Source organism: Camarhynchus parvulus, chromosome 24 (assembly GCF_901933205.1).
Source record: "Camarhynchus parvulus chromosome 24, STF_HiC, whole genome shotgun sequence".
NCBI classification, from domain to species: domain Eukaryota; kingdom Metazoa; phylum Chordata; class Aves; order Passeriformes; family Thraupidae; genus Camarhynchus; species Camarhynchus parvulus.
The window spans coordinates 799,079-826,833 of record NC_044594.1 but is presented as its reverse complement, the minus strand read 5'-3'; the positions used below and the strand labels follow the sequence as shown (position 1 = coordinate 826,833).

Sequence of the window (27,755 nt, the reverse complement as noted above, 5' to 3'; positions counted from 1 at the left end):
ATTCTTAAACAGCTAATGGCACGGGCTTTGGCAGGGCACCATGGCACTGTTAACCTGCTGCTTCTGCTTAAGTGGCTTCAGCAGCAAACGGAGGCTGGGTTTGGGCAAGTCTGTGTTGCTTGCTGCTCTTTCTGCTTCCCGGGGGCAGTAGCTGGGTAGAAGAGCAGAGGTGAGGGTGTGCAGGTGTCAGTGCCTGAGTGGAGCCTGGCCTGGTTACCAGGGCTGCTTCACAGGGCACAAAGGGTTCAGCTCATCCCAGCGGCCTTGAGCGGGCACAGCCTGGTGCAGTGCCAGCCCTGGGCAGGGGCTCCAGCCCCTCTCTGCCAGCTCAGCTGTGCCAGGAGCAGCAGGCAGGCAGCAGCTCTCAGCATTGCCTGGCCCTTCCTCACATCCTTGCCGGAGCAGAGCTCCGAGTTCCTCCTCCCCGGTCTTTGGGGGCTTTGCAGGAGACCTGCAGCTCTTCTCCAGCGCACAGCGGCCTTTTGTTTAAGCTGTCTCCTCCCAGCTCAGGTGTGAGAGGCAAGCCCAGCCCTGGTGCTGGTGGATCCGGAGGGAGGAACCCTCTTGCTGCTCGGTTCCCGTTCCCTGCGCATCCCGGGCCATTCCCGGCTTTGAGCAGGGACTAGATGGCGCACTTGGACCGGGCTGGCACAGCCCTGCTCAGCCCAGCCCTTGTCCTGCTCCTCGGGCAGCCTTCCCCTGCTGGGACAAGGTGGCCGCTGCTGGTGGCCGGAGCCGGGGCGGCGCAGGGTGGCTCTGAGGAGCCAAGGCTCCCGGGCGGAGCAGCAGCTCTGCTCTGTGCCCAGCTCCTGCTGGGTTATCTCTGCCCTGGCTGGGACACAGGGACAGTGAATCCCTGCTGAGGCAGGGGGGTATTCCCAAAGGGACATACCAGCATTCCCCTTGAGGTGAAACGTGGCTTTCCTGCTGGGAAGAGCAAACGGCTCCTCTTTCCTTCCAAGGCTGGCAGTGGAGCAGCAGCAGCTGCAGCTACACTTGTCCCCCAAGCACCGGGGAGCCAGTGCTGTGACGGGCATGGGCAGCGTGTCCTGAGCTGTGTTCTGAGCACTGCACAAGCTTCTTCCTTCCCGTGTTCTCTGGGTTATCTAACGCTCCCTGTTTTCGGAGTACTCCCATCAGTCTCTTATAAAATGTGCTCCTGCTTGTTGCAGATACTTGGCAAATAGGTCAAAAAGGCACACTCTGGCCATGACCAACCCTACAGCTGAAATCCCTCCAGACTTGCAGAGGCAGCTAGGACAGCAGTCCTTCCGACCCCGGGCTTGGGCTCCACACCTGGGACCCGACCAGCACCGGTGAGTAACGGCACCGGCCGGCCGGGCGGCTTGCTCAGGAACCCTGCCCAGGTGGCCCTGGAACGGAGCACTGAGGACATCCCGCTGGCAGGGAGGGGTGACGAGGAGGAGCAGGGACAAAGAGCAGACGCACAGAGCAGAGGGTGTCTGACCCCCTGCCTGCAGGGACCAGCAGGAACCAGCTGGCTCTTCCCTCCAGTCCCGCTTTTGTGGCTGGAAGCGATTTGCTGGAATGGCTGCCATCACAGAAATATTGGGAATAAGCTATTTTTTTTAGAGGAAAGCTTTTCCCTGTGTAATGGTAGGCATCAAGGTAGCAGATTTGCTACAGAACATTTTTGGAGGCAGATGCAGGCAAAAGATTGCACCAAGAGTCATCCACAGCAGAGCTTAAAACCCTCACTGTTCTGCACCAGAGTTGTGTGTTCTGACTGCAAAGTCTCTGTGCAAAGCTCCTCGAGAGTAACTTCATTTCTCACCTGAACCCTTGATGGGAATGATGTGAGAAAAGGAATCTGGGTGGGGAAGGAAATAAAACAATCAGAGTGTTTGGGAAAGGGGGAACTTTCGAATTAGATCTAAATACACTCAGGATATGTGGGAGGGACAGTCCTGATGAGGTGTTAATGTGATAGAGCCCTTGTCACAGCAGCCAAATGGAGACGCTAATGCCACAGAGGGAGCTTAAATTCCTCTTAACAAAAAAAAAAAACCTCCTAAAAAATGCTTGAAAGTGCTCTTGACACCTCAGTGCTAGGAGCAAACCAGCTGCACACTGGGGTTTGCTGCCTCTTGGGAAAGCAGCGGCTGCCAGGCCAGGCTGGTGCTGCTGTTCAGCCCCTCAGGCAGCTCACAGTGGCAGGCTTGACAAAGCCCTTTTTATTGGAGCCACAGACCTGCTGAGCTGAGCACGGATGTAATCAGCAGGGACAGGTGAACTCTGAGCAGACTGAGACAGTGCTAGTGCCACGCTGGAGCTGGAAAACCAAGATAAGCACCTCTCTGCCCTCAAGTTACTCTTCAGAGGTGCCTGGGGGATGGGAAGAGCAGAGGGGAAACATTTCTAGGGCCACAGCTTGATAGGAAGAGGAGTGCAGCTTGCAAAACAAGCAGAATGTGCTGTGTCCTGCTTTCAGGATTGCTGCAAATCCTAAAGGTAAGCCAAGTCCCTCACCACAGCAGGAACGGAATTTTTACAAGACTTTAAACACACTTACCCTGTAAATAACGTTGGTGTCACCTCTGGCTCTTGGCTCTGGAGTCCTGAAGCTCTTGCATCATGAGCAGGGTGGTATCTACTCGTTCCACTCTTGGTGTTGTAACGTGCTGTGAGCCTGTCCTGTGTTTTTCCTGTGAAATCACGGAAATTTCATCTGACCATGGTCTAAACACAGTGTTCCACAGTGAGTTCATTACATACCTGGCACAGAAATTAGCAGTCATTGTGTAAATAAATCACATTATTGAACGGCAGGTGGGTTTTATTTTAGCCCTTAACCTATTTTAAGCCATCTTATGTATGTTCTTATTTGTCACGTTAAATGTCTGAAAGCAGAATTGAAGTCCAGCTGTACAGGGAAGTGCAGCTGTTCTGCCTTGCCCACACAGGTTTCAAAGCATGATTTTATCTGTAGCTTCTGCTTTCCATCAATGCAACAGGAGAACAAATGGATCAGGATAATAGATGGGATGGCTTCAAAAGGCAGGAGCACAGCTCTTTCCTTGGAAGGAAGCTGAACTATGTCCTCCTAAGACAGAGACAGGGACAAAACAGAGCCCAGCCTGCTGGAAGTGGTGCAGCATCAGTCACTTGTGACAAGGGGAGCTGGAGCAGGCCCTCAGAGTGGCCTCTGGAGCTCAGGACCGCTCCAGCTGCAGCCAGGCGGGCTCCTGCTGGGTTTGGTGTCAGAGGTGCTGTAAAGACCACGTCTCCATGACCTTCTCACACACTAAGGCTGCTGCTGGAGCCTGTGCTTTAAATGCTGCTTGCTGGGTTCTGGAGGTGGCATCTGCAGAATCTTTACAAAAAAATCCTTTAGTGATGGAAAGAAATCCTCCCTGTGAGGGTGGGGAGGCCCTGGCACAGGGTGCCCAGAGGAGCTGTGGCTGCCCCATCCCTGGAGGTGTCCAAGGCCAGGTTGGACAGGGCTTGGAGCAGCCTGGGCTAGTGGAAGGTGTCCCTCCCAGGCCAAACCATTGTCTGTTTCTGTGATTTGCACAGAAATCAGGTTCCAGAGATAGCACTTGCCCGGAAGCCATCAGGGCAGGCAGAGCCCCAGTTGTTTATTGTGAGGCATGTTGTGCTGAGTGTCTGCCAGGTTATCTCTGCTCCTGATAACACAGATGGCACCTAATGGCAGGGCAGGAACTGAGTGATAATGAGGAGCCCCAGCTTCGGGAGAAAACAACTCCTGAAAAAAATCTGGCTCCCTCTGATGGCAAAGAAACCTCATTGAGAAGGGGAAGTGCTTGAGGTGCCTTGGGCACAGCTTGGTTCAGGTGTGCCCATTCTGATTGCCCAATGTGCAGCACCCAGCACCTGGGAGGCTGGTGGAAGTGGAAAGCCTGTGCTGCAGTTTGTGTTTTGGCTGGTCACGCGTCTGTAACCCCCTTCCCCCTGTGTTCAGTTCTATTTACAAGGACTCCAACACTCTGCACCTCCCCACCGAGCGCTTCTCCCCGGTGCGGCGCTTCTCCGACGGGGCCGCCAGCATCCAGGCTTTCAAAGCCCACCTGGAGAAGATGGGCAATAACAGCAGCATCAAACAGCTTCAGCAGGTGAGAGGGGGCTGGGGAAACAGCCTCCACAAGGAATTCTTACTGCCTTGGCCTTGCTGCTTCAGGAAACAAAAGAGGAATCTTTACACCCTGGGGACTTTGCAGGGTTTGTTCCTGCCCTGTGTGACTGCAGCAAACCCCAAGTGTCCTCTGGATGTATGAGCTGTTCACCTGCAGCTGGGCACCTGGGGGGATTCCTGCCCCCTCTTTTCTGGGGAGAACCATCATGCTGTGCCCACCCATGGGTGTGCTGCCTGTCCCACCAGCGCTGTCAGACTGCAGCTCCTGCTCTCCCACATTTCCTCTGGCAGCAGTTTGGGGCTGTTCCAGGGTGTCCTGGGAAAGGGCAGCCCCTGAGTGTGTTGTGGGATATTCCCTGCACAGCCAGGCACAGCTTGCCAATGGCTGGAGCAGGATTTGGCCCCAGGACAGGCCTTTCCCCTTGCAGCACAGCACGAATGAGATGCTCTCCTCACCTTGAAGTGTCGTTCCCAGAGCTTGCTGCCTGCATTAAGGGAACACAGCAGTGCCAGCTCAGTGTCACATGCACCCGTTGCTTTCCTGGCTTTTTGCCACGTCCCTGCACACCTGATTCTGTCAGAGGGAATGGATTAGGCTTGCTTTGCCAGCTTTTCTCAGAGGGGTGGGCTGCAGAGTGTGCCATTCCCACACAGCAGGGTGCTGTGCAGCAGAAGGTCATTTTTGGGACGTGCTGGATTCCTTGCAGGAGTGTGAGCAGCTCCAGAAGATGTACGGGGGGCACATGGACGAGCGGACGCTGGAGAAGACGCAGCAGCAGCACATGTTGTACCAGCAGGAGCAGCACCACCAGATCCTTCATCAGCAGATTCAGGTAGTGCAGCCCGAGCCAGAGCTGCTGAAGGCTCAGCTCTGTTTTCCTGTGTTGCTGCAGACACAACTCGTGAGCGGGTCCCGGCGGGATTGAGGGAGGGGCGTTTGCTGGGCTTGCTGTAGCGGGAAGGCTGAAGGATTTCAGCAGAGATGTTTGCACAGCTGCTGTGGTAGCTGTGGCAGCCAGGGCTGCAGTCAGGGACTGACACTCAGTGAATCTGGATATGTCCTGCTTCACCCAGCCGTGTTTCTAAATTTACTGACTGAGACATTGACTGCAAACACTTCTTGTTTTCTTGTGGTGCCTGGTTCAGGACTGTATCCGGCCTCCCCAGCCATCTCCACCCTTGCAAGCTCCATGTGAAAACCAGCCAGCTCTGCTCACTCACCAGCTCCAGAGGTAAAGAAATGGCTTTAGGACAGCTCTGGGTTTGACTCTTTCTGAAGCCCAGGGATGAGCTGACACACTCAGGAGAGGCCAGGCTGAGTTGGAGGTTTATGGAGTCAGAGTGGCACTGCCAGTTCCCAGGTGAATGTGCCTGGTCCTTTGGGCTGGATTCTCTCAGAAGGACTTTAGAATCAGAGAAATCTGTTCCAAAGGCACAGACCTGCTTTGAGCAGAGAATTGACAGTCCTGCCTTTTGAGTGGCCTGAAGCTCTCTCATGCTTCCTTGGGTGTCTCACACCTTTCCAGGCCCTTGGTGAGCTCAGCCTCCTTGCCCTCAGCACCCTGACTTGTGGGTGAGGGAGGCTGAGTTATGGGAAATGACAGCAGGGTGTCTCACCAGGTGCAGTGACTCAGGAGGTGAGCCTGCAGTGTCCTTGTCCCCAGGTTTCTGTGGTAGGCACCAGGTCATGCTCACTCCCTGTGTGACTTGGACAAGGGAGGTGGCTCTCAGAAGAGAAGCCAAGCTGCAGAGACCTTGGGATCCCCAGCAAGGGCTCTATGGTGTTTATTTTGAACAAGACACAAGTGTTTGGCATCAGTTCTCACAGTTGAGACAGCATCTTGACAAGGAGCAGGCCTGGTGAGAAGGTGCTTGTTTCCCTGCGTAGGTTACGGATCCAGCCATCCAGCCCACCCCCAAACCACCCCAGCAATCATCTCTTCAGGCAACCCAACAGCAGCCCGCCCCCCGTGAGCAGCAGCGTGCTCCAGCCCCATGGTAAGCACTTCTGGGAGCTGGGCAGGGCCGTGGGATCCCATCAAACCCTGCAGGAGCAGCCTGGGGTTGCCAGGGCTCCTTTCCCCCCCAGCCCAGGTCCTGCACAGTTTGGTGATGATGTAGAAGATTCTCCATCTGGCAGCAAGGGCTGCTGTTATCAGAGCTCGCGAGGAGCTGCCAGCTGGAATGTGCTGTCAGGTTCCTTGTCACAAGATCCTTACTTATCTCTCCCAGGGGTGGGGAGGAAGGGCTGATATTCTCAGGTTTATGCAAATCCCCGTCAGCTCTGCAGAGTTTCTGTTTTGGTGCAAGGGGCTCTGGCTGTGACGCTGGCACAGCTGGCACAGCATGACAGAGCACCCATATGGACACGTACTGGGCTCCCAGCCTGGCCCAGAGTCATGGAATGAATCACAGCATGGTTTGGGTTGGAAGGACCTTAAAGATCATCCCTCTCCAGCCCCCTGCTACGGGCAGGGACACCTTTCACTAGCCCAGGTTAATCCAAGCCCTGTCCAGCCCCTTGGGGAACGGAGCAGATCTCGCTCCCAAGCCTCGCCCTGGGCTGGCAGAGATGCTGAGTGTCTTTGTTCCTTGCAGGTGCTGCCTCCCAGTCCCAGTTCCAAGGGATGCCATCCCACAACACAATCTTCCCGCAGTCGGGTAACTGTTCCCCTCCCCCGGCCATGGGGCTGACGTGCCTGGCCCTGCAGCAGCAGCAGCAGCAGCAGTCCCAGCAGGTCACCATCCAGGTGCAGGAGCCCGGGGACATGGTGGGCAGCAGCCTCCTGCCCGGGGCCTCCCACGCCCGGGGCATGTCCCTGAGCCCCAGCGCCAGCCAGATCCAGATGCAGCACCGTGCCAACCTGATGGCCTCACTGAGCTACGGGCACCGGCAGCTGTCCAAGCAGCTGAGCGCCGACAGCGCCGAGTCGCACAGGTGAGGGCCCCTCCTGCCTGCTGGGGCTCGGGGCAGCGCTGTGGGCAGCAGGGAGCGGCAGCCTGAGACACGGTGTCCTCACCGCTCCGCCTTGTGCTTGTGCTGGCTGCCTCGCTGGCCCTGGGAAGGAGTTGGCCAGGCCAGGGCTGCTGTGCCACATGCCTGGGGAAGCCCCTGCAGTGCAGGAGCAGCTCTGGCTCCCTCTGAACACCACAGTCACTGGTCCTTTTCCTTGTCCTTGCAGTCTGAACGTGAACAGGTATCCCCCCGCCAACTACGACCAGGTGCACTTACACCCCCACCTGTTCCCGGAGCAGCCCCGCGTTTCCCCCAGCAACTACAGCCCGCCGGGAGGGGTGGGGTTCCCTGCAGCCCAGCAGGCTCTGAAGGTCCCACAGCTTGAGCAGTACCCCAGTTTCCCCCCGAACGCACATCAGCAGCAGCAGCAGCACTACACGGCATCGGCACTACAGCAGGCACTGTTGTCCCCGACCCCGCCCGACTACAGCCGACACCAGCAGGTACCGCACATCCTCCAGGGACTGCTCTCCCCCCGGCACTCGCTCACGGGGCACACGGACATGCGGCTGCCCCAGGCAGAATTTGCACAGCTCATCAAACGGCGGCAGCAGCAGCAGCAGCAGCAAGAGTACCAAGAGTTGTTCAGGCATATGAGTCAAGGGGATGCTGGGAATATGGGCGCCAGCATGGGACAGAACCTCTCGGAGCGCCAGTCCTTGTCTTTGCCTTATCAGAGTGCTGACACGTACCACCCCCAGAACAGCCCCCAACATCTCTTAAAAATCAGGGCGCAAGAATGTATCCAGCAGGTCCCTGCCTCCGTGCCACCGCCGCAGGGATACGGACACCAGCCAGCCCTGTTCCACTCGGAGAGCATGGAGGAGGACTGCGCCTGCGAGGGAAACAGGGACAGCTTTCCTGACAGTAAGAGTTCAAACACATTGACCAAAGGTTGCCACGAGAGCCCTCTGCTTGTGAACACAGGAGGGCACGGGGACCCCGAATCTTTGCTAGGAACTGCTAACCCCGCGCAGGAGCTGGCAACGCACCAGTACAGGCATCAGCCCGCATTCAGGAATAAGGTGCCCAGCAGAGGTAAGGCTCCCTGCTGCCCGTGCAGGCCAGCTGTCTGTCCATCTGTGCCAGCCGCTCACCTTCCTGCCCAGGACATCATCCCACCCGGCACACCAAGGGTTTCCTGACATGCTCTGCATAGCACAGAATACCGAGATTCTTTCTGGCTTTTGTGGCCTGAAGTAAATTGCAGGCACAGCCTCTGTAATAAACAGGGTTGAATAAGGAAGGAGCCCCATGGGCTGCTGCTCTTGGGAATTTGACCTACTTCTGCAGGCAGGTAAAGACCAGGGCCCAGCTTGGTGCCATCTTCTCAGGGGTGCTGCATGGTGGCCACAGATTTATTCTTGTTGGTGATGTTCCCCATCCCCTGTAAACACGGGATAGGACCAGCTCAGCTGCCAGCACACCCCAGCTGTGGCAGTGCAGCCATTTATTTCTGCTCTTAAGCACAGACGCTCAGGCTCAGGCACTGCTAAACCTCCCACAAACACACACAGTAACAGTGTTGGTCAGTGTCCTGTGGCTCCAGCAGCCCTGGCACTTTGGGAAGCAGCAGCAGCAGCAAGATTCTATTCCTGCTTGAACTGGGAAGGGTGAATTCTGGAGGGAGTTAGTTTAAACTTGCCATTAGGATCTGAAGACCTTTCCTGCTCCTTGGAAGCAGCTGCACCTTTGCTCCTCAGTGGCTGCTCTGGCAGCACTGGGCTGTCAGAGAATTCCTGCCTGAGCTGTAGTCACAGGCTCCTCTGCAGGAAAAACACCCCTTGAGCCCCTTGCTAAGAGGGCTTTGAGGAGAGGCTGAGTGGGCAGATCAGTATTCCCTGCAGGACTCGGCGTGCTGGGCTGCAGCCACCAGCTCGCCCTTGGCACTCGGGGCCCTGTTGCGGAGGAGCTCTGTCCAGGGCACAGGAGGCCCAGCTTTGTTCAGGGACACAGCACGGGTTTGTTGGGAAAGTACCGGGCTGGAATAGGCTGGCTCAGAGGGCTTAGCGGGGCTGCCAAGCCCTGACCCCCCAGAGCGTGGGCGGGGGGCAGGGACGAGGCTGGGCTGTGCTGAAATCCTCCTAAATTCTGAATTCTGTTTGCTCTCAGAGCTCTGCTTCCCTGCTGTGCTTGGAGTGGGGGGAATAGCCCCAGGCTCAGCGCAGATTGGAAGCTCTGGAGGGGCGTTTGGTATGAAATCATGAATCTGAATTTTGTCACTGAAGCCTGTTAGATGGACAGTGAGGTCTGCTGAAGTCAGAAGCCAAATCTCAGCCCCCACACTGCTGGTGCGAGGGCTGGTTACACAAAGGAGAAGGACTTTAGACTGCAAGGCCTTGTAAATGAGTAAAAGCAAATAGATGTTTACAAATAGGCTTGTGTAAGCCCTTCTCACAGGGCTGTTTGTAGTAAACTCTGTCCTGGGATGCAACTGCTTTTACCATTTTCCCTATGGCCTCCATAACCCACTTGGACTCAGGCCTGCGCTGCTTCAGGTCCAGGCAGAGGCACCTCAGAGCTTCCCAGGCACCCTTACCTACAGCAAATCCTACACCCCTGGGCTTTCCTGGTTTTGACCTACACCAAATCCTACATCACTCAGTTTTCCCACTATCCACCTACATCAAATCCTGTATCCCTGGGCTTTCCCACTATCCACCTACACCAAATCCTGTATTCTGGGCTTTTCCCACTCTTTTCCCTAGACTGTATGATGAGGGTGCAGTTTGAGGGGTCTCTTCCCTCCCTGCCTCAGCTCCCCAAATGTGTTTTCCCTGGAGCAGAGTGTGGTTTCCCTGTGGCTGGGGAGTGTCTGTGCTAACGCTGATCACAGCGCTCTGGATGTCTGTGCAGCAGCTGCCAGGGATGGCAGCCGGGGACCTCGAGAGCCGACCAGATCTGTTTGGGATGTGACTGAGCTGCCTGTGGATGGCCCTGCTCCAGTTTTGCTCCAGCGTGGCCGTGCCGGGGCTGGGAGCGCTGCCCATGGGAAACCTGGGCGGAGGGAGCCGGGCTGGCGGCAGCGCCGTGCCAGCGTCACATGCCACAGGGACACAAAGGATGTGGGCATGAAAGGCTCTCCTCTGCGGGGCTGGGGGTGTCAATTCGGGCTGTCTGTCCCTTGCTCCAAAGCAGCATCCCCAGAGGCGAAGTGCTGGCATTGGGAAGCAGCTGGTTTTGGGCCCTGGCTCTTCCAGGCTGAGGGAACTCGTCGCCCGCAGCACAGGGGTTGGGGCTGTTTGTGGAGCTGGAGCAGCAGGCTGCTGGCCCCAACCACTGTTCCCACAGTTGGAGCAGCATCCCAGGCGGTGTGTGGGTGGCACTGATCCGCTAACATCTGTTACCTCATGTTTTCCTTCTCGCTTTTCCGGGAAAGCTGACTGCTAACCGCACGTAACCCCACGGTTGTGCAAAGGAAGGGGGAGGCTGCATCTCTGCCTGCCCTGGGACAGGGCTCCGGCAGGAATGCCACATTCCTGATGGAGGAAGGGCACGGGGAGCAGTGTGCTGCCTGTGCTGTCCATGCTCTGCCGTGCTCTGTCCATGTGCTGCCTGTGAGCAGCGTGGGGACCACATGGGATGGGGTCTCACTTGAATTCTGCTAAATCTGTGGACAGATTTTGGGACTGCTCTGTGCAGGTCAGGCATGATCCTTGTGGGTCCACGTGGGGATGTTCTAGGATTCTGTGAGATCTCTTTGGGGAGCAGTTTTGTGGCAGTTGCAGTGTCGGCTGGGCCGTGCAGTGTCCCAGCACAGCAGGACATCACTTCCACTGGCCAAAGCCCTGGGAAAGCTCTGGCTTTGTGAGGGATGTACCTGCAGCTGTGTCACCTTGGGGCAGCTCCCCAGCGCTCGGGCGTTTGTGCTCAGCAGGGTCTGCACTCAGCGAGCTCAGCCCCGATGGAGGCTCCTCCATGGCTCAGGACTTTATCCAAAACATCATGTACTTGATGATGAGAGGCTTTGCCTGATAGGAATGTGGCCTTTGCCCTCAGTCACAAGAGCTTGCAGTGCAGATGGACTTTGCCAGGCAAAGCACTCGTGTGCTCCCGCAGCCAGATTGTGGGAGGGCAGGGAGAAGTCATCTGATAAAAGTGAAGATCCTGGCAAGCTCTTTCAGCAGGATTATGTTGCTTACAATTGCCAAGGGGCCCTGCTGGAACGTCCCGTGTTGGAGGCTCCCCCAGCTCTTGTGTAACAATGTGGGGGTCGAGCTGAGGCTCGAGGGGAAGGCAGAGTGGGAAAGGGTCTGGTTCCTGTGCTCCTGCCCCACTGCCTCCAGCCTTAGGCTGCTTTTGTAGACCTGATGGAAGGCAGCTACCATTGGGATCTTTTGGGATATTGATGCTATGAGTGCAGCTGGGGGCAGTGGTGCTGCACCACTCTAACTGGAGCAGCCAGGGGTCCTGTCCCTGCCTCTGCCAGCGAGGAACGTTTGTGCGTGGCATCACATCTCAGTTCTGCAGTGGCACAGGAGGCTGCAGGTTCCTTGTACTAACGTGTCCTTTTTCTGTCCTGTCTGGTTTTCAAGAGTCCATCGTAGGGAACTGCATGGACAGGAGCTCCCCCGGCCAAGCCATGCAGGTGCCTGACCACAACGGCCTGGGCTACCCCGTGCGCCCCTCGTCCAGCGAGCACCCGCGGCCCCGCAGCCTGCAGAGACATCACACCATCCAGAACAGTGATGATGCCTACGTAGGTGCCCCTGCCTGCCAGGTCCCTGCTCTGAAACAGCCTGGCCTGCCTGTGGCCGCACAGGGCTCTGCAGACACAGCCAGCCAGCTGAGAAGGAGCTGGTCAGGGCAGCCCAGACCTCAGTGCTCTGTGCCCTCTGGGCTTTGGGGTGCTGGGGACTGTCCTGCCCAAAGCTGGGTGTGGGCTTTGCTACAGCTCCCTTCTGCTGTAGATGCGAATGTCAGCTTCACTGGGTCAGGGGTGCCCAGAGACAGGACAAGGAGCAATTTCCAGAAACGAAAACACAACAAGTTCCACCTCTACAGTAGTAAGAACTTTCCATGGGGGGTGGCAGAGCACTGGGACAGCTGCCCAGGGTAGGAGTCTCCCTCTCTGGAGACATCCCAAAAGCAGCCAGATGTGTTTCTCTGTCACAGGCTCCAGGTGTGCCTGCTGTGACAGGGATTTGTGCTGGACGATCTCGTGATCTCCCTTCCAGCCCCAGCTGTGCTGTGATTCTGTTAGTTCAGAGGCATTTGGACCATTCAGTCCATCCTGTTGAAGGGACAGGCTGCACCCAAGCTGTGCCTGATGCAGTTCTTGTCTTTCCCAAGCCTTGCTGAAGTCTTGCAGAGGCTCCCTGCGCACCCTGTCCGTGGGCAGATGGGGAGCAGCAGGATCCCGAGCTCCCCCTGAGTGTGTCCTGCCATCCCCACAGGTGCAGCTGGATAACTTGCCTGGGATGAGTTTGATGGCAGGGAAAGCCCTCAGCTCGGCCCGGATGTCGGACGCCGTGCTCAGCCAGTCGTCGCTGATGGCCAGTCAGCAGCTGCGCGACAGGGACGGCGAGGGTGAGCACGGGGAGGGGGCCTGGGCAGCTCCTCGGGGAGCTGAGTCACTGCCACGGCTGCTGAGTCACCTCTTTGCCCTTCCAGAATGCGGGGAGGGTTTGGAAGGTCAAGAGCACGCGAACCTGGGCGACGGCAGCCAGCACCTCAACGCCTCCTGCTACCCCTCGACGTGTATCACGGACGTCCTGCTGAGCTACAAGCACCCAGAGGTGCCCTTTGGGATGGAGCAGGCAGGGGTGTAACCAGGAGGGAGTGAGTATCCCTGTGTCCTTCTCTCAGCCTCACTCCCGTGGGTCACCTTCCCTGCTCATTGCTCCAGTGCTGGGGTTGGGGCCATCCACTCAGAGCTCCCGTGCTGAAGCTGTTTGCTGTGCCCCATGTGCCCAGGGACAGCATCCCTCCTTCCAGGCTTGTGCTGCACTCAGACCCCTCTGCACAGCAGGGTCTCCCTCCTGGGGCAGGGGCAGGAATGGCCTGGGAGTGCAGGAGGGCTGTGGGAGGAGATGTGCCATGCTGGTGTCCCCTAACATCTGTTTTCTCTCTCTTGCAGGGTTTGTGTACAGCTTTGAAATGAAAAGGTCCATTTTAAACCAACAGTATCTAGCAGCATTGCGCCAAATTGCCGTAGTATTTCTGACTAACTGGAATACCATGGCCCCTTTCCTCATCCTCACTTCATCCAGTGTGTCGTTCCTTTGGGTTCTTTAATTTCTGCCACACTTGCCTGTATCTCCAGCTACACCCAGAGCCCTGAGCCCGACACGGAGGATCGGCCTCGGCACCGGGGCTGCTCTGGGGGCTGGCCCTGCCCGGGGCCCCACGCCGGGCTGAGCCTCCCTGGAGCCTGCCCTGGGCAGCTCCAAGGGGGCTGGAGCCGCTCCTGGATGGAGGCCACGCTCTCCTTCCCCCCTGTCCTCTGCACTGGGGGCTCTGGGCCTGGCAGGGCCCTCCCCGCCCCAGTGCAATCCACTTCTTGTCTCACCTCTGTCTGCTCTGTTCCCTCTCGTGTGTCGGGGTGCTGACAGGATCACCCCTGCCCTGCCCTCCCTCCCCTTTTCTTTCCAAATCTGCCACGACTTGGGGTTTTTTCTTTTCCTGGCTAATGCAGGGCAGATGGATTTTTCTTTGTTTCCTTCGCTTTTCCTCCCGATCACGTAGGAATTGTTTTTTTTGGTAAATGTTGTTTTATTATTATTGTTATTAATAAAAGGCAAAAGGAATTTCTGTTTGAGAGAAATTTTTAACTAGATTCTGTTCTATATGAATTGTGACTTGCACCTTTTGTTCAAAGTATTTTATTTCTTTTAACGACATTGTACTTGTGGCTGGTTTTCTCTCGTGCCAGTGGCGACAGTGGTAATTCTCCTTATACAGTCGGGACGTGCAGAGGTCTCTTCTTTGTCCCTTTTCCATCCTTTCCGTGGTGGATAGAGCGGGAGGCCCCCCCGCCCTGGGGCTCAGGAGCACGTGGTGTCACCCGTGCCTTTGGGACTTGACAAGCTCCAGCTCAGACCCTTCTTACTGACATTTTTTCCGGAATATTTTTTAAAACTAAAGGAAACATCGACCCAGCCCTCCTGACTTTGCACAGAAGGAAGTGTGAAACCAGCACGGCAGAGGTGACTTTGCTATCCTTACCCCGTGCCTCTTCCCGGCCTCCCCTTCTCCGGGAGAAGACGCTGACAGCTCTGCGATCCCGAGAATCAGAGAGGAGGGAAGGAAGCTCCACAGCCCGGCCGTGCCCGGCCCCTCAGCGGCGCCTGCGGGCCCGGGGAGCCCGCGGCATGGAGCGGGAAGGGTGGGGAACGCTGAAAGCCTTTTGCTCAGTCCCTTTGGTTCATTTTCCTTTTGTTTACATGACACTGTATCCTGGGAGAGTCACCGGGCCCCCCTCAGCAGCAGCTGCCCCGCAGGGCCGTCACCGTGCCATCCGCAGTATCACACTTTTTTTATCATGGCTTTGTATTGTAGTAATCAATACGCGCAGTATATGTTGAATGTATATTAATATACTTTGCTATTATTTCTGTTTTTTGGAAATGTCAGAAGTATTTTTTTTTTCTTCCTCATTTATGTTGGACTAAAAACGGAACAGGAAAAAAAAAGTTTCAGTAAATCTTCAGTCCATTTTTTGTGGGTCACTTGCAACTAGTCAATTAGTTGGACAGTGGGATCATAACAAATAAAACCATGATTATGATCTTCCCTGGGCTCTTGTTTGCCTTGTTGCTCAACACCAAAGTTCAAGGGGCGGCAGCTGCTGTGTCCCCAGCCCATCCCTGGCGCTGTCACTTGCCCCGGTCCCCAGCAGCCCCCCTGGCCGGTTTCCCGAAGCCCCCCGGCAGCGGCAGCCCCCTGCAGCCGGAGCCGGCTCTCCGTGCGGGTGTGGGGACGCAGTGCTGCCGATCGGAGCCTGCCCGGCATCTGCCGCCCTGGGGCTTTTCCAGCTGCGGGCAGGGTCTGGGAGGCGCAGGGAGCTGAGCTGTGCCTGTGCGGGCAGCACCTGCCCTGGCAGTTCCCGTGCGATGCCCTTGCGGTGCCCAGCGGGCTGGGGCTGCAGGGAGCCGGTGCCACCCAGAAACGGGAGCATCGTTCCTCTGTAGCAGCTCCCCCTGGCATTGCCAGCCCTGCACAGCCCCTGCAGCCCCTCTGGGGACCCGGCCCCTCTCTCGCCGTCCCCTCTCTCCCCTTTCCCGTCCGGGCTCAGCCTGGTTCCTGTGCATCCCTGGACCGGTGACCATGGGACGGGGAAGCTCCTGGGCTTGGCTCGGGCTGAGGGCGGTTTTGGGGCGGCCGTGCCAGTTCTGGTGCCTGCTCTGAGCCTTCCCCTTCCCCCTGCCCAGGTCCCCAGCGAGGGCTGGCGTGGGCGGGCAGGGGCGCCGCTGCCGGGACCTGTGAGCTGGGGACACAGCGGGAAAAGGGGGTGACGTGAGCGGCCCCGTGAAGGACGGGGCACAGACCCCGGCCGAGGCGAGGGGTCCGGGTACGGCAGGCCAAATCCCTGCGGGAATAAACGTTGTCCCCGGGCCCGCGGCCAATCCCTGGGGGCTGCGAGGGGCCCCGGCAAGGCCAGCGGGAATCTGGGTCACCGGGAGCGTAAACAGCTCCTTGGCCGGCCAGGCGCGTCCCGCGGGGAGCTCCTGTTTGCTCGCCGCCCCTGCCAAGCCGCGCTCCGCGGCGATGCCGCGATCCTTGAACCCTGCGCGCACATCGGGGGCCGCCGCTGGCTTATCTCCGCGGAACTGCCCCTCCGGCATAAATAGCGGCGGCGGAGCCCCGGCCGCTCAGACGGGACGAGCAGCAGCGGAGGAGAGAGCTGGTAAGAGCCCGGGCTGCCCCGAGGAGCCGCACGGACGGAGCGGGGACCATGAGCCGGGCTGGGGGCTCAGCCCCGCCAGGCTGGCTCTGCCCCGGCTCCCCGCGCCCAACTCTCCCGCTCTGCCCGCAGGTCCAGCGCGAAGATGAGAGCCGTGGTGCTGACCCTCGCCCTGCTCTGCCTGACGGGTAGGTCCGGCCGGGGCTGCGGATCCCCGCGGGATGCGGCGGCACGGGCGGGACGGGGCGGCAGCGAGCGCCGCTGGAAGCCGCCGCTTTCCGAAGCGCTTCGCGAGCCGGGCTGCAGCCCAGGGGCTCCCCGGTTCCTCCCGAGCCGGGCAGGACTCCGGCAGGGCCGGAGCCGTCCCCGGGCGGCGTGTCCTGAGCGCGGGCGGCTCTCTCCGCAGGCACCCAGGCCCGCTCCTTCTGGCAGCACGATGAGCCCCAGGCGCCCCTGGACCGCCTCAAGGACATGCTCGATGTGTACCTGGACTCTGTGAAGGCCAGCGGCAAGGAAGCCATTGCCCAGTTCGAGGCCTCCACCGTGGGCAAACAGCTGGAGTAAGTGGGGGGCGTGTGGCGGGGGGCTGGGGGGGCCCGGGCGCCGTGCGTGACCTCCCTCCCTCCCGTCCCGCAGCCTGAAGCTGGGCGAGAACCTCGACACGCTGGGCGCGGCCGCCGCCAAGCTGAGAGAGGACATGGCCCCCTACTACAAAGAGGTGCGGGAGATGTGGCTGAAAGACACCGAGTCCCTGCGCGCGGAGCTGACCAAGGACCTGGAGGAGGTGAAGGAGAAGATCAAGCCCTTCCTGGACCAGTTCTCTGCCAAGTGGACGGAGGATCTGGAGCAGTACCGCCAGCGCCTGGCACCCCTCGCCCAGGAGCTGAAGGAGCTCAGCAAGCAGAAGGTGGAGCTGCTGCAGCAGAAGCTGACCCCGGTGGCCGAGGAGGCGCGGGACCGGCTGCGCGGGCACGTCGAGGAGCTGCGCAAGAACGTGGCCCCCTTCAGCGATGAGCTGCGCCAGAAGCTGAGCCAGAAGCTGGAGGAGATCCGGGAGAAGGGCATCCCCCAGGCCGCCGAATACCAGGCCAAGGTGGTGGAGCAGCTCAGCAGCCTGCGGGAGAAGATGACGCCCCTGGTGCAGGACTTCAAGGAGCGCCTCACCCCCTACACCGAGAGCCTCAAGGCCCGTTTCCTCAGCTTGCTGGAGGAGCTCCAGAAGACCGTGGCCTGAGCTGCCGGCCGGCGCGGCCAGGGACTGACCCCAGCCCCGCTCGCGCCGCCCCGGGTGCTTCTCCTCAGGGGGCTCTGGGGACAGGCTGCAGGAGCCCCGGGCCAGCCCAGCCCTCGGGTGTCCTCCCCGGAGACCCCCTCTTCCCCTAGAATTCCCTCCCCAGCCCGGCGTCACTCTCAGCTTTGCCTCCCTTTTGAGAAATAAACTTGACTTAAGTTATTGGAGCTCGCTCAGTCTTTGCAGTGGATGCTGGAGGGGGCAAGGGGGGCTCTGAGCTGGGGGTACTGGGGGCCCAGAGGGACTGGGGAGACAGGGAGCTGGCGTGGGGTGCCCTGGGCCGGTGAGGGATGCCCTGGGCTGGTGAGGGGTGCCCTGGGCTGGTGAGGGGTGCCTTTGAGTCCAGCTCTGCCCGAGGTGCAGCCGAGCTCAGCCCCACACAGGTTGCTGGGGTGTGTGGCACTGAATGTGAGGGAGTTTTTGGGAGCAGCGCACGGCTCCTGCCACCCTGGGCACCCTGACACGGCCGTGCGTACCCCGGTGCTGGTGTCTGTCCCAGCCCCAGCTCCCCCTGCGGGTCCCGCTCCTCCCGGCCCGCCCGCAGTGATGGCAGCACAGCGTTTGCATCAGCCCCGCTTTATTGAGAGCACCGCGACAGCGGGGGGAGCCGGGGGTCCCCAGCCGGGGGTCCCCAGCCCCGACAGAGCCCGGGCAGTCCCCGGCGAGGCTACGAGGCCGGAGTCTTCTTCAGGAGCTCGGCCAGCTGCTCCTTGAGCCACAGCAGCCGCTGCTTGGCCAGCTCCGCGTTGTCCGACAGCCACTGCCTGCGCCGGGAGGGAGAGGAGGGCAGGGGGTGAGCGCGGGGCCCTGGCCGGGTCCCCCGGCACCGGGGACAGCGACAGGGCTGGGGTTGGGGGGCACCTGGCCTGCTGCGCCGCCTCCGACTCCCGCACCCTGCTGAAGGCGTCCTTGGTCATGGCCGAGACTTTCTGGGCCAGCTCCTGCACCTTCTGCACCAGCGCCTTCGAGTCCTCGGACGAGTCGGCCCCTGCAAGGGCGAGCCTGGTGGCGCGGGGGGCGCGGGGTCCCGCGGCTGTGCCCCCCCCTGTGCCCCAGCGCCCCGAGCCCCCACCCCTCCTCCTGCGCAGCCCCCGGCCCTTACTTGCTCCCAGCGCCAGGACGGCCGTGCAGGCGAGCAGGAACAGCAGTGACGCCTTCATGGCTGCGGAGAGAGCAGAGCGCACGATGTGGGGCACGGGGGTCCCGACCCCGTCCCCTTACAGCACGACCCTCGCCGGGGATGTCCCCACTCACCTGTGCCGGGCTCTGACGCGGGGCAGCCCCGGGCTCACCCTTTATAGCCTCCCCGCGGCCGCCCGGGGGATTCGTGCAAAGGTCGGGGCAGGGCGCGGGGGGGCTGCAGGGGCGCTGCTCCAGCCAGGAGTTGGGAAATGCCGCGGCACGGAGCTGCAGGGCCCCGCGTGCCTGTGCGTGTGCGCACAGAGCGGGGCGCGGGCACACGCGTGTGCGCAGCCAGCCCGCTGCCCGCGGAGGGGACGGCCCGGGCACGCACGGCACAAGGGTGACATCCAGCGGCCCCGGCCCCGGGCATGACGCCCTCGGGCACCGCGAGGCTCTTCGGACCTTGGCACTGCCCCTGCCTGGCGGGTCCCTGCCCTGCCCGCCGTGCCCTTTGCCCGCAGGGACACACGGCCGCGGCTCCGCTGTGCCCGGGGCGGGATGGGCTGGGCCGGCGGCTGCCCCGGTGCGTGCCCAGAGCCCGATGCCCGCGGCCGGGGACACGCACGGGTCCCAGCTGCATTCCCAGGCACCGTGGGGCTGCAGTGCCCTGCAGTGCGCCTCTTCCTGTGCCAGGGCTCGCTCCAGGAGCCTGGCCCGGGAAGGAGCGATGCCATCCTGCCTGTGCACAGCCTCGTGTGCCCCCAGCTCCATCACAGCGTCCCCCTGAGCCCGTGTCCCGCCCATTGCCCAGCCGGTCACAGAGCTGGGAGGTCCCTGCAGCATCCCCAGCCCCCGTGTCCCGTCACAGTGCCACTCATCCCACACCCACCCATCGCAGGTGCTGCCCTGCCAGCACTGACAGAGCCACTGCTGCCTCCACAGAGCTCTGAGGTGTCCCCTCAGCCAGGTCCCTGTCCCCAGGAGGGGCTCGGTGTGTCCCCCAGCCCTGTCTGTCCCTGTCCCCCTGCTGGGGGCCGGCGGGGCCGCGGGTGATGTCAGGGCCCTGGGTGATGTCAGGCCTGCGCACACGTCAGGCACCTCCACGTCGTGACCGACTAAAGTCCAAGCCCTTGCTGTGTCACAGCCTGCGTGGAAGCTGCAGGAGCCCTCGGGCTGTATAAATAGTGCTGGGAGCTGCCGGCTCTGCAGCTACCGCGGCACTGGCAGCACAGGTGAGCAGTGCAGGGGCTGCAGGGAGCCGGGAGGGAGCCCAGCTCTCCGTGGCCTCTGGCTGCGGGCTGCTGGTCCCTGGGCCTTCCTTCACCTCTCTCTGTGCTCCCGCAGGAGTCCCCAGCACTCAGGATGGCGCCCAAGGCGGCCGCCCTTGTCCTGGTTCTCCTGGCGATCTCAGGTGAGTGTTGTGCGGGTCCCCGGTGCCAGCAGGGCGGGGATGGCAGTGTCCCCGCTGTCCCCGGGGGAACGGGCCTGTGTGGGCTCTGACCCCAGCACCCCCTGCAGGCTCCCGGGCTGATGTGAACCCTGACGAGGTGGCCAGCGTGATCTGGAAGTACTTCACGGAGCTGGGCAGCAATGCCAAGGACACGGCGGAGCAGCTGCACCAGAGCGAGCTCAGCAAGCAGCTCAAGTGAGCCCAGCCTTGGGACCGGGGGGCTCGGGGGGCAGACGGGGCCCGGGGTGGGGGCACACGGGCCCTGACGTGTCCCCTGTCCCCAGCACCCTGCTGAAGAGCAACCTGCAGAGCGTCAGCGCCTACGCCGAGGACCTGCAGCAGCGCCTGGAGCCCTTCGCCATGGAGCTGCACGCCAAGCTGGCGCAGGACTCGCAGCGCCTCAAGGAGCAGATCCAGCGGGAGCTGCAGGAGCTGCAGGCCAAGCTGGCGCCCTACGCCGACCAGGTGCACCAGCAGATCGGCACCAACATCCGGCAGCTGCAGGCCAGGATGGGCCCGTACGCCGAGGAGCTGCGCTCGCAGGTGGATCGCAGCGCCGGCGAGCTGCGGCGGGCGCTGGAGCCCTACGCGGCCGAGCTGCGGGAGCGCCTGCAGGACAACGCCGAGAGCGTGCAGGCCTCGCTGAGCCCCTACGCCGAGCGCCTGCAGCAGCAGATCGACGGCGGCGTGGAGGGCGTCAAGCAGCGGCTGTCGCCCGTGGCGGACGAGCTGAAGGCACAGGTGGAGCAGAGCGTGGCCGAGCTGCGGCGCGGGCTCAGCCCCTACGCGCAGGAGGTGCGGGACGGGCTGGAGCGGCAGCTGCAGAGCCTGAGCGCGCAGATGGAGCGGGCGGCCGAGGAGCTGCGGGCCCGCCTGGCCGCCAGCTCCGAGGAGCTGCGCGCACAGCTGAGCCCGCTGGCCCGGGAGCTGCGGGAGGCGGCGAGCGGCGACGCCGAGAGCCTGCGGCAGCGCCTGCAGCCCCTGGCGCAGCAGCTGGAGCAGCGCCTGGGCCAGAGCCTGGAGACCTTCCGGCAGCAGGCGGCTCCCTTCGGAGAGACCTTCGGGCAGCAGCTGGTGCAGCGGCTGGAGGAGATGCGCGGCAAGCTGGACTCGGGCGCGGCCGGCGTGGAGGATCACCTGGAGCTGCTGGAGAAGGAGGTGCGGGACAAGGTGGCCGCTTTCCTCAGCACCGCCGCGCCCCCGCAGAACTGAACCGCCCCACCAGCCGCAGGCGTCCCAAGCGCTCCTGGCCACTTGCAGTGGCAGAAATAAATCTCCTTGTGATGCACGTGCTGCTCCGTGTCCGTCCTTCCTTCCCGCAGCATCCCCTGTCCATCCTCCCCTGGGCTGGGGTACCTGGGGCGCCCCAGCTGCCCCGAGGGGGGAGCGTCCCCCCGAATCCGGGCTCTGGGGCAGCAGGGACAGGGAGCACAGGCGGGGTCAGGCGGGCGGGAGGTGCCTGTGGCGGCAGCCAGGGGAGCCCATGGGCGAGCCCAGGCCGCGCTGTCCCCTGAGCACGGCTGGGGACACCGGGGGGCAGAGCCGCGGGGTGCGCCCAAACATCCGCAGCGCGGTGGGGCCGCAGCTGCCCCGAGGGGCGGGGATCGCTGGGTGGGGGACAGATCGGTGGGCGGGGGACAGATCGGTGGGTGAGGGACACTCGCCTCGTCCCCGCAGCGCAGCGAGGGAGCTCGGCAGGTCACCGACAGGGGAAGCTCTGCTGGCAGGACAGGACAGGACAGGACAGGAAGGACAGGACGGGACGGGACGGGACGGACGGGACGGGAGGAGGTGAGGCGCGGCCAGCGCTGCCTGGAGCGGCCTCACGTGTCGGCGCAGGCCGTGTCGGGCAGGGACCGCGCGGACTTTGGTGCCGCAGCAGCGCTGCCGCCCGCTCGGCGCTTCACCCCGGCAGCGCCGGCCTTGGCCCCGCAGCCCCGGTACCCGGGCTCGTTCCCGGGAAGAACCAAGGCGGAAAGGAAAGGACACGAGAGCGGCCTCGGAAGAGGAAGATGCGAGCCCGACCCGCTCATCCCCGCACGGCCCGAGCCGGGCTCGCCCTCCCGCACCCACCGCGGGGCTCCGGGCTCCCTTCGCGTCCCGACGGGAGCGGCACCGATGCCCCCGCCCCCATCCCCATCCCCGTCCCGCGTTCCCCGCGGGATGCAGCGAGCGGCGCCAGGCCAGGGCCAGCCCCGTCCCCCGAGCCCGGGGGGCAGCGGCCCCCAGGTCACCTGCCCGGACCTCCACGTTGTGTTTACACGGAGTGAGGTCCAAAAAGCCTTCCCGTCCCAAAGCCGCCTTATCGGCCGCTCCTCGGCCGCCCCCCGAGCCTACATAAGGGCGGGCAGCGGCCGCCTCCGGGCGGGAGGGACACGGGAGGGACGCGGGAGGCGACCCGAGCCAGGTGAGGGGCGGGGGGCTTTAAGGCTGCGCGGCCGGAGGAGCTGGGCGTGACTCCAGCGGGGCAGCCGAGGTGTTCCGGGACCCACAGGTGTCATGGGGACCCGCAGGGGTTTTTAGGGGCGCTGCGGGTGCCCAGGGGAGCCCAGATCCCTGCAGGGAGCAGCGGGGGGCGCGCAGCCCCCGTGGGCGGGGGCTCCTGTCCCCTCTCCCGCAGCCCGAGCATGCTGCTGAAGGCCGCGCTGCTCCTCTCGCTCCTGGCCGCCTGCCCAGGTGGGTGCGGGCCCGGGCCGGGCTCAGGGGTCCCCCCGGGGGCTGCGGGGGCGGCCGGGCAGCAGCAGCGGCAGCAGTGGCGCTCCCGCCCGCAGTGTCCCCGGCCGGGGCGGCGCAGAGCGGGCTCTGGCGGTACCTGAGCCAGCTGACGGGGGACAAGGACAGCCACAGCAAGCCGGGCAGCGACAGCACGTGAGTGCCGCGCCCCGCTCTCCCCGCCCGGGGACGGCGGGGCAGGGCCCGCGGGGGGGCAGCGATTATCGGGGTGCGGGGCACGGGGGGCCGCGGCCACTCGGGGCTCTGGGGGCTCTCTCGTGCAGGAACCTGAAGGAGAGCGTTCAGGATGGGGTCAGCTCCATGGCGGGCTTCCTGGAGAAGCTGTCCCCGCTGGGCACGGGCCTGCAGCCCCCCCGGCTGGGGGAGGACCCGGCCAGCCTGCGCAAGGCCCTCCGCAGGGAGCTGGACAGCCTCCGCCGGCAGCTGTCCCCGTACGTGGACGAGGTGCACCAGCAGGTCGGCAGGCAGCTGGACGAGCTGCGGCAGCAGCTGCGGCCGCTCACGGAGGAGCTGCTGGACCAGGTGTCCCTGCGGGCCCGGGAGCTGCGGCGGCGCCTGGTGCCCAGCCGGGAGGTGGCGGCGCAGCTCCTGGACGGCGCCGACGAGCTGCAGCGCTTCGTGGCTCACTACGGCGACAAGATCGCCTTCCACACGGAGCAGGTGAAGGACATCTTCCAGCCGTACGCCGAGCGGCTGCTGAGCGAGATCCACCGCAACGTGCAGGAGCTGCACCGCGGCGTGGCCCCGCACGCCCGCGCCAGCCCCGAGCAGCTCAACCAGCACATCCAGGAGCTGTCGGCCAAGCTGACCCGCAACGCGCGGGACCTGCACCGGCAGATCCAGCGGAACCTGGAGCAGCTGAAGGCCAAGCTGAGCCTGTACCCCGGCGGGGCCGCGGCAGCCCCGGGCCGCTCCCGGGAGGCGCTGGCGCGGGAGGTGCAGCGGCGCGTGGAGGAGTTCCGGCGGGACACGTACGCGCAGATCCAGGCCTTCACCCGGGCGCTGGACCAGGAGACCGAGGAGATGCGGCTGAAGCTCAGCGCCCGCCCGGAGCCGCCCGAGGGGCCGCTGGACGCGCCGCCGCCGCCCGTGGAGGACCTGCGCGCCCGGCTGGACGCGCTGTGGCGGGACCTGGCGCTGAGCCTGAGCGAGCGGGGCGGGGAGGGCCCCGGGGAAGGTCCCGAGGGGGGTCCCGGGGGCGATCTCGGGGAGGGTCCCGGGGCGGGCCCGGGGCGGCTCCGGCGCTGAACCCCAATAAAGGCGCCGCCATCGCGGCCCGCGCACGTCACATGATCCGCCCGAGCCACGTGACCCGTAACGTCATCCCCCCGCGCCACCAACATGTCGGCCCTCGGGGCCACCGCGGCGGCGGCCGCGCCCGCCGGGGCCCTGTTCCGGCCCCTGAGCGCCGAGGACGGCGAGCAGCAGCCGGCAGAGATCGAGTCCCTGTGCATGAATTGCTTCCGCAACGTGAGGGGCCCCCGGGGCCGGGCAGCGGCGGCCTGCGGGGACTGGGGGGCACCGGGGCCTGCGGGGGCCGTGGGGGGTTCCAGAAGGGGCAGCAGCGAGGAAGGACCTGCCGGGGGCCACAGCTGCTCTCGGAGAAGGGGGCACTGGGCAGGGTTTCCAGGAGCTCCTGGGGGCTGAGGGGAGGTCTGGGGGGCAGGCAGGGGAGGGGCAGGGACCTGCCCGTGCCGGAGGTGCTGTCAGGGCCAAGGCTCCAGGCTCAGGTTCCCACAAAGCCCCTCGCTGCCCCCACAGGGAGTGACCCGGCTCCTGCTCACCAGGATCCCCTTCTTCAAGGAGATCATTGTCAGCTCCTTCTCGTGCCCCAGCTGCTCCTGGTCCAACACAGAGATCCAGGCAGCGGGCAGGATCCAGGAGCAGGGCGTGCGCTACACCCTGGCCGTCACCTCCCGCCAGGTGGGCACTGCCCCACCCTGCCCTGCTGCAGGCCCAGCAGCTGCACATCCCTGCAGGAGGGGCTGGGCCAGGCCGTGGGGTTCCCCTGCGTGCCAGGGGAGGCTCAGGCTGCTCCCTGCTCTGTGCAGGACATGAACAGGGAGGTGGTGAAGACCGACTGTGCCTCAGTCCGAATTCCAGAGCTGGACTTTGAGGTGCCTGCCTTCAGCCAGAAGGGAGGTGGGTGAAGGGAGCAGTGCTTGGGGGGCTCCTGGGGGTCCCTGGGGTCTGTTCATCGTCTTGTCTGTGTTCTTGCCAAGTGCTCACCACCATCGAGGGCATCATTGACAGAGCTGTGGCAGGCCTGGAGCAGGACCAGCCCGCCCGCAGGGTAAGGCTGGCAGGGAACTCCTCAGGGATGGGGAGTGCTTGGGGTGTCCGTGCCCTGTCCCTGGTGCACACAGGGCTGCAGGGGACAGCTCTGTCTGTGCCACCTCTGTCTGCAGCTCTGGGCTGTCCCCAGCAGCTGAGCCCCACTATGGGGGTGTCCCCACTTTAAGGGTTCTGTGGTTCCGTGTCCCCTTCCAGGCAACAGACGCAGAGGTGGCCAGGAAGATAGACGAGTTCATTGGTAAACTGAGGCAGCTGAAGGACGTCAGCTCCCCCTTCACCTTTGTGAGTGCTCAGGGCAGGGCAGGCCTGGCAGGGTGAGGCTGCAGGGCAGCTCCCTCAGGGCCCCTTGTCCTGCAGGTCCTGGATGATCCCTCTGGGAACAGCTTTGTGGAGAACCCGCGGGCACCACAGCGGGACGAGGCCCTGCTGGTCGCTCACTACAGGAGGAGCCCGCAGCAGTGTGCCCTGCTGGGCCTGCAGGTGCCTGCAGCAGCCCCTGCTCCTTGCCCTGCTCGCTGGAGCCCCAGCAGGGAGCAGGGCCTGACTTTGCTGCCCTTGCAGGGAGAGGAGGTGGACGCGAAGCCGCCGGACGCTGCCGAGGACCTGAGGGACGAGGTGGGGCCAGCTGCAGTGCCAGGGACACTCGGGGACACTGAGGCCAGCTGCAGTGCCAGGGACACTCGGGGACACTGAGGCCAGCTGCTCTGGGCTGTTTGGGACCTTCTGGCTGCCCCTTCCCTCCCCAGGTGCTGCAGTTCAACACCAACTGCCCCGAGTGCAACGCCCCGGCCAGCACCAACATGAAGTTAGTGCGTATCCTTGCACAGGGCTGGGGGCTCTGCGTGCCTGGGCTCTCCCTGCTGCACCACAGGCCTGAGGCAGCTCTCAGCTGGGGCCTGCTGGGGTGCAGAGCTGTCTCAGGGCTGCTCACAACTCCCCTCAGTGGGGTTCTGCCATCCCTCGGCTGCTGCTTTGGTGTTTGCCTTGACTCCCTGCTCCAGAAATCCCCCACTTCAAGGAAGTGATTATCATGGCCACCAACTGTGACTCCTGTGGGCACAGGACCAACGAGGTGAGCTGGGCAGAGGGCAGGGAGTGGAGCTCTGTGCCTCTGTCCCTGAGCTCTGCTTCCCAGCAGGGCTGCTGGGGAGGGAGGCTGCACCTGGGGCTTTCTGCTGGCTGCTGAGGCCACTGTCCCAGCTCTGGAGAGGGCTCTGGGCTGCTGGGCTGAGCCTGTTAAAGCACCGGGGAGGGCTGGGTGTGAGCTCACTGCCAGCTGTTCCCAGGTGAAGTCTGGAGGAGCCATCGAGGAGCAGGGCACCAGGATCACGCTCAGGATTACAGACCCTTCCGACATGACCAGGGATATCCTGAAGGTGCAGTGCCCAGGATCGCTGCCCTGCCCTCCTGTAGGGCGTGGGGGGCCCAGCACTGGCTCATGGGGGGCTCTCCCATGCAGTCAGAGACGTGCAGTGTGGAGATCCCCGAGCTGGAGTTCGAGCTGGGCATGGGAGCGCTGGGGGGGAAGTTCACCACGCTGGAGGGGCTGCTGAAGGACATCCAGGACCTGGTGAGTGCTCCTGGGGGCTCAGCCCCTGGCTGGCCCTGCTGGGGGGCTGGCTGCCTCACAGCTGCCTCACCTGCCCTTGCAGGTGGAGAAGAACCCCTTCACCCTGGGGGACAGCTCCACGGCCAGCAGGACAGGGAAGCTGCAGGAGTTCATTGGGAAGCTGCAGGACGTGAGTTTGCTCTGGGTTTTCCGTGCTCTGCGCGGGTCCAGGAGGTGCTGGAGGATTGGGAGGAGCCTTAATGGGACGTGCTGTGTTCCTGCAGATCATAGAGGGGAAGGCCCAGGCTCACTTCATCATGGATGACCCTGCAGGCAACAGCTACCTTCAGGTACAGCCCTGGGCCCTCGGGCTGCGCTCCCTGGGCAGTGTGGGGGGTTCATTTCCCTGGCCCGTGGTGGCAGTCGGGGTCCCATTGGAGCTCTGGGTGTGAGCAGATGCTGGAAACCCTGCTGGCTTTGTGGGGCTGCCCAGGGCTCCCAGCCTGGGGCACAGGGGAGTGCAGGGGCTGTGCCCTGTCCCCACAGAACGTGTATGCCCCGGAGGAGGACCCGGAGCTGAGCGTGCAGCGCTACGAGCGCACCTTTGAGCAGAACGAGGAGCTGGGCCTGAACGACATGAGGACAGAGGGCTACGAGGCAGAGCCGGCCTCGGGCCGGTAGCAGGGCCAGCCCAGCCCTGCCACCCCCTGCCCCAGCTGCGCCAGGGACCAGGACTTGTGTGGGGCCAGGGCTCCTCTGCCCTCCCTGGGCCGGGGAGCTGTTCGTGCCTGCAGCAGCGGCTCGGGTCTCCCCGCGGAGCTGTGCCATGAGCTGCTGGTGCTTTGGGGCACGGGGTGGCTCCCCAATAAAGCTGATTGAAAACTCTGATGGCACCCTGTCCTCTTGCTGCTCCATTCATAACTGTGACTGCCGCCCGGCCACGCCCACGGTCCCGCCCTCCGCTCCATTTATGGAATTGGCTGCCATTTAACCCGACCTACTGCCCCGCCCTCCACTCAATATATGGAATTGGCTGACATTTGGCCACACCTACAGCCCCGCCCTCCACTCCATGTATGGTATTGGGTACCGTTTGACCACACCTACTGCCCCGCCCTCTGATCCACTTATGGCATTGGCCGTCACTTGGACCCGCCTGCAGCCCCGCCCTCCACTCCATTTATGGCATTGGCCGCCTACAGCCCCGCCTCCCGCTCCATTTATGGCATTGGCCGCCTACAGCCCCGCCCCCGCTCCATTTATGGCATTGGCCGCCTACAGCCCCGCCCCCCGCTCCATTTATGGCATTGGCCGCCTACAGCCCCGCCCCCCGCTCCATT

The 27,755-nt window shown here is 62.9% G+C and overlaps 6 protein-coding genes across 9 annotated transcripts in view; 5 read left to right on the top strand and 1 right to left on the bottom strand.

The window, feature by feature from the left end:
• The window catches only part of SIK3 (SIK family kinase 3), a 69,066-nt gene extending 54,245 nt beyond the window's left edge, over nt 1-14,821 (top strand). For 2 of the 4 annotated variants that reach the window (XM_030964873.1, XM_030964869.1), the window contains exons 15-24: nt 3,944-4,094; nt 4,822-4,947; nt 5,261-5,346; nt 6,003-6,112; nt 6,713-7,052; nt 7,297-8,168; nt 11,666-11,829; nt 12,527-12,659; nt 12,744-12,911; nt 13,210-13,367. In XM_030964873.1, the coding sequence (XP_030820733.1) occupies nt 3,944-4,094; nt 4,822-4,947; nt 5,261-5,346; nt 6,003-6,112; nt 6,713-7,052; nt 7,297-8,168; nt 11,666-11,829; nt 12,527-12,659; nt 12,744-12,901 (2,140 nt within the window). In that variant the 3' untranslated portion in view covers nt 12,902-12,911; nt 13,210-13,367. Of the gene's footprint in view, nt 1-1,172; nt 1,317-3,943; nt 4,095-4,821; nt 4,948-5,260; nt 5,347-6,002; nt 6,113-6,712; nt 7,053-7,296; nt 8,169-11,665; nt 11,830-12,526; nt 12,660-12,743; nt 12,912-13,209 lie in introns of all 4 variants that reach the window. The other 2 variants (XM_030964868.1, XM_030964870.1) reach the window with 2 other exon arrangements.
• A 996-nt stretch (nt 14,822-15,817) lies between these two features.
• On the top strand, nt 15,818-17,433 carry APOA1 (apolipoprotein A1). Its single transcript, XM_030964812.1, has 4 exons — nt 15,818-15,978; nt 16,108-16,163; nt 16,382-16,535; nt 16,612-17,433. Exons 2-4 carry the CDS (start codon nt 16,121-16,123, stop codon nt 17,207-17,209), a joined length of 795 nt encoding a protein of 264 aa, XP_030820672.1. The 5' UTR covers nt 15,818-15,978; nt 16,108-16,120; the 3' UTR covers nt 17,210-17,433.
• Nucleotides 17,434-17,856: 423 nt separating this feature from the next.
• Nucleotides 17,857-23,846, bottom strand: LOC115913160 (apolipoprotein C-III-like). Its single transcript, XM_030965081.1, has 4 exons — nt 18,521-23,846; nt 18,369-18,428; nt 18,128-18,254; nt 17,857-18,030 (listed from the first exon to the last, which is right to left on the bottom strand). Exons 2-4 carry the CDS (start codon nt 18,424-18,426, stop codon nt 17,934-17,936), a joined length of 282 nt encoding a protein of 93 aa, XP_030820941.1. The 5' UTR covers nt 18,427-18,428; nt 18,521-23,846; the 3' UTR covers nt 17,857-17,933.
• On the top strand, nt 19,459-21,050 carry APOA4 (apolipoprotein A4). Its single transcript, XM_030965082.1, is given in 6 exon segments — nt 19,459-19,501; nt 19,504-19,583; nt 19,585-19,620; nt 19,733-19,799; nt 19,907-20,033; nt 20,123-21,050. Coding segments are annotated over 6 exon segments (1,281 nt in total).
• On the top strand, nt 22,220-23,819 carry APOA5 (apolipoprotein A5). Its single transcript, XM_030964778.1, has 3 exons — nt 22,220-22,526; nt 22,559-22,706; nt 22,835-23,819. The coding sequence occupies exons 1-3, from the start codon at nt 22,466-22,468 to the stop codon at nt 23,817-23,819; spliced, it is 1,194 nt and encodes a 397-aa protein (XP_030820638.1). The 5' UTR covers nt 22,220-22,465.
• A 57-nt stretch (nt 23,847-23,903) lies between the features above and the next one.
• On the top strand, nt 23,904-27,296 carry ZPR1 (ZPR1 zinc finger). The gene is made up of 14 exons (XM_030964911.1): nt 23,904-24,041; nt 24,333-24,494; nt 24,623-24,713; nt 24,794-24,864; nt 25,062-25,148; nt 25,224-25,346; nt 25,428-25,481; nt 25,613-25,679; nt 25,868-25,938; nt 26,153-26,242; nt 26,326-26,436; nt 26,519-26,605; nt 26,700-26,765; nt 26,962-27,296. The coding sequence occupies exons 1-14, from the start codon at nt 23,913-23,915 to the stop codon at nt 27,094-27,096; spliced, it is 1,344 nt and encodes a 447-aa protein (XP_030820771.1). The 5' UTR covers nt 23,904-23,912; the 3' UTR covers nt 27,097-27,296.
• The last annotated feature ends 459 nt before the right edge of the window (nt 27,297-27,755 follow it).

Bases quoted from the DNA above. Each gene is read 5' to 3' on its own strand.
- APOA1 (XM_030964812.1), top strand. From the start codon at position 16,121: ATGAGAGCCGTGGTGCTGACCCTCGCCCTGCTCTGCCTGACGG. The intron at 16,164-16,381 runs GTAGGTCCGGCC...CTCTCTCCGCAG, and splicing joins CGCCCTGCTCTGCCTGACGG to GCACCCAGGCCCGCTCCTTC. The intron at 16,536-16,611 runs GTAAGTGGGGGG...CCCGTCCCGCAG, and splicing joins ACCGTGGGCAAACAGCTGGA to CCTGAAGCTGGGCGAGAACC.
- LOC115913160 (XM_030965081.1), bottom strand. From the start codon at position 18,426: ATGAAGGCGTCACTGCTGTTCCTGCTCGCCTGCACGGCCGTCCTGGCG. The intron at 18,255-18,368 runs GTAAGGGCCGGG...TCGCCCTTGCAG, and splicing joins CGTCCTGGCGCTGGGAGCAA to GGGCCGACTCGTCCGAGGAC. The intron at 18,031-18,127 runs GTGCCCCCCAAC...CTCCCGGCGCAG, and splicing joins GAGGCGGCGCAGCAGGCCAG to GCAGTGGCTGTCGGACAACG.
- APOA5 (XM_030964778.1), top strand. From the start codon at position 22,466: ATGCTGCTGAAGGCCGCGCTGCTCCTCTCGCTCCTGGCCGCCTGCCCA. The intron at 22,527-22,558 runs CCGGGCCGGGCT...CCCCCGGGGGCT, and splicing joins CTGCCCAGGTGGGTGCGGGC to GCGGGGGCGGCCGGGCAGCA. The intron at 22,707-22,834 runs GTGAGTGCCGCG...TCTCTCGTGCAG, and splicing joins AAGCCGGGCAGCGACAGCAC to GAACCTGAAGGAGAGCGTTC.
- ZPR1 (XM_030964911.1), top strand. From the start codon at position 23,913: ATGTCGGCCCTCGGGGCCACCGCGGCGGCGGCCGCGCCCGCCGGGGCC. The intron at 25,149-25,223 runs GTGAGTGCTCAG...CTTGTCCTGCAG, and splicing joins TCAGCTCCCCCTTCACCTTT to GTCCTGGATGATCCCTCTGG. The intron at 25,680-25,867 runs GTATCCTTGCAC...TCCCTGCTCCAG, and splicing joins CACCAACATGAAGTTAGTGC to AAATCCCCCACTTCAAGGAA.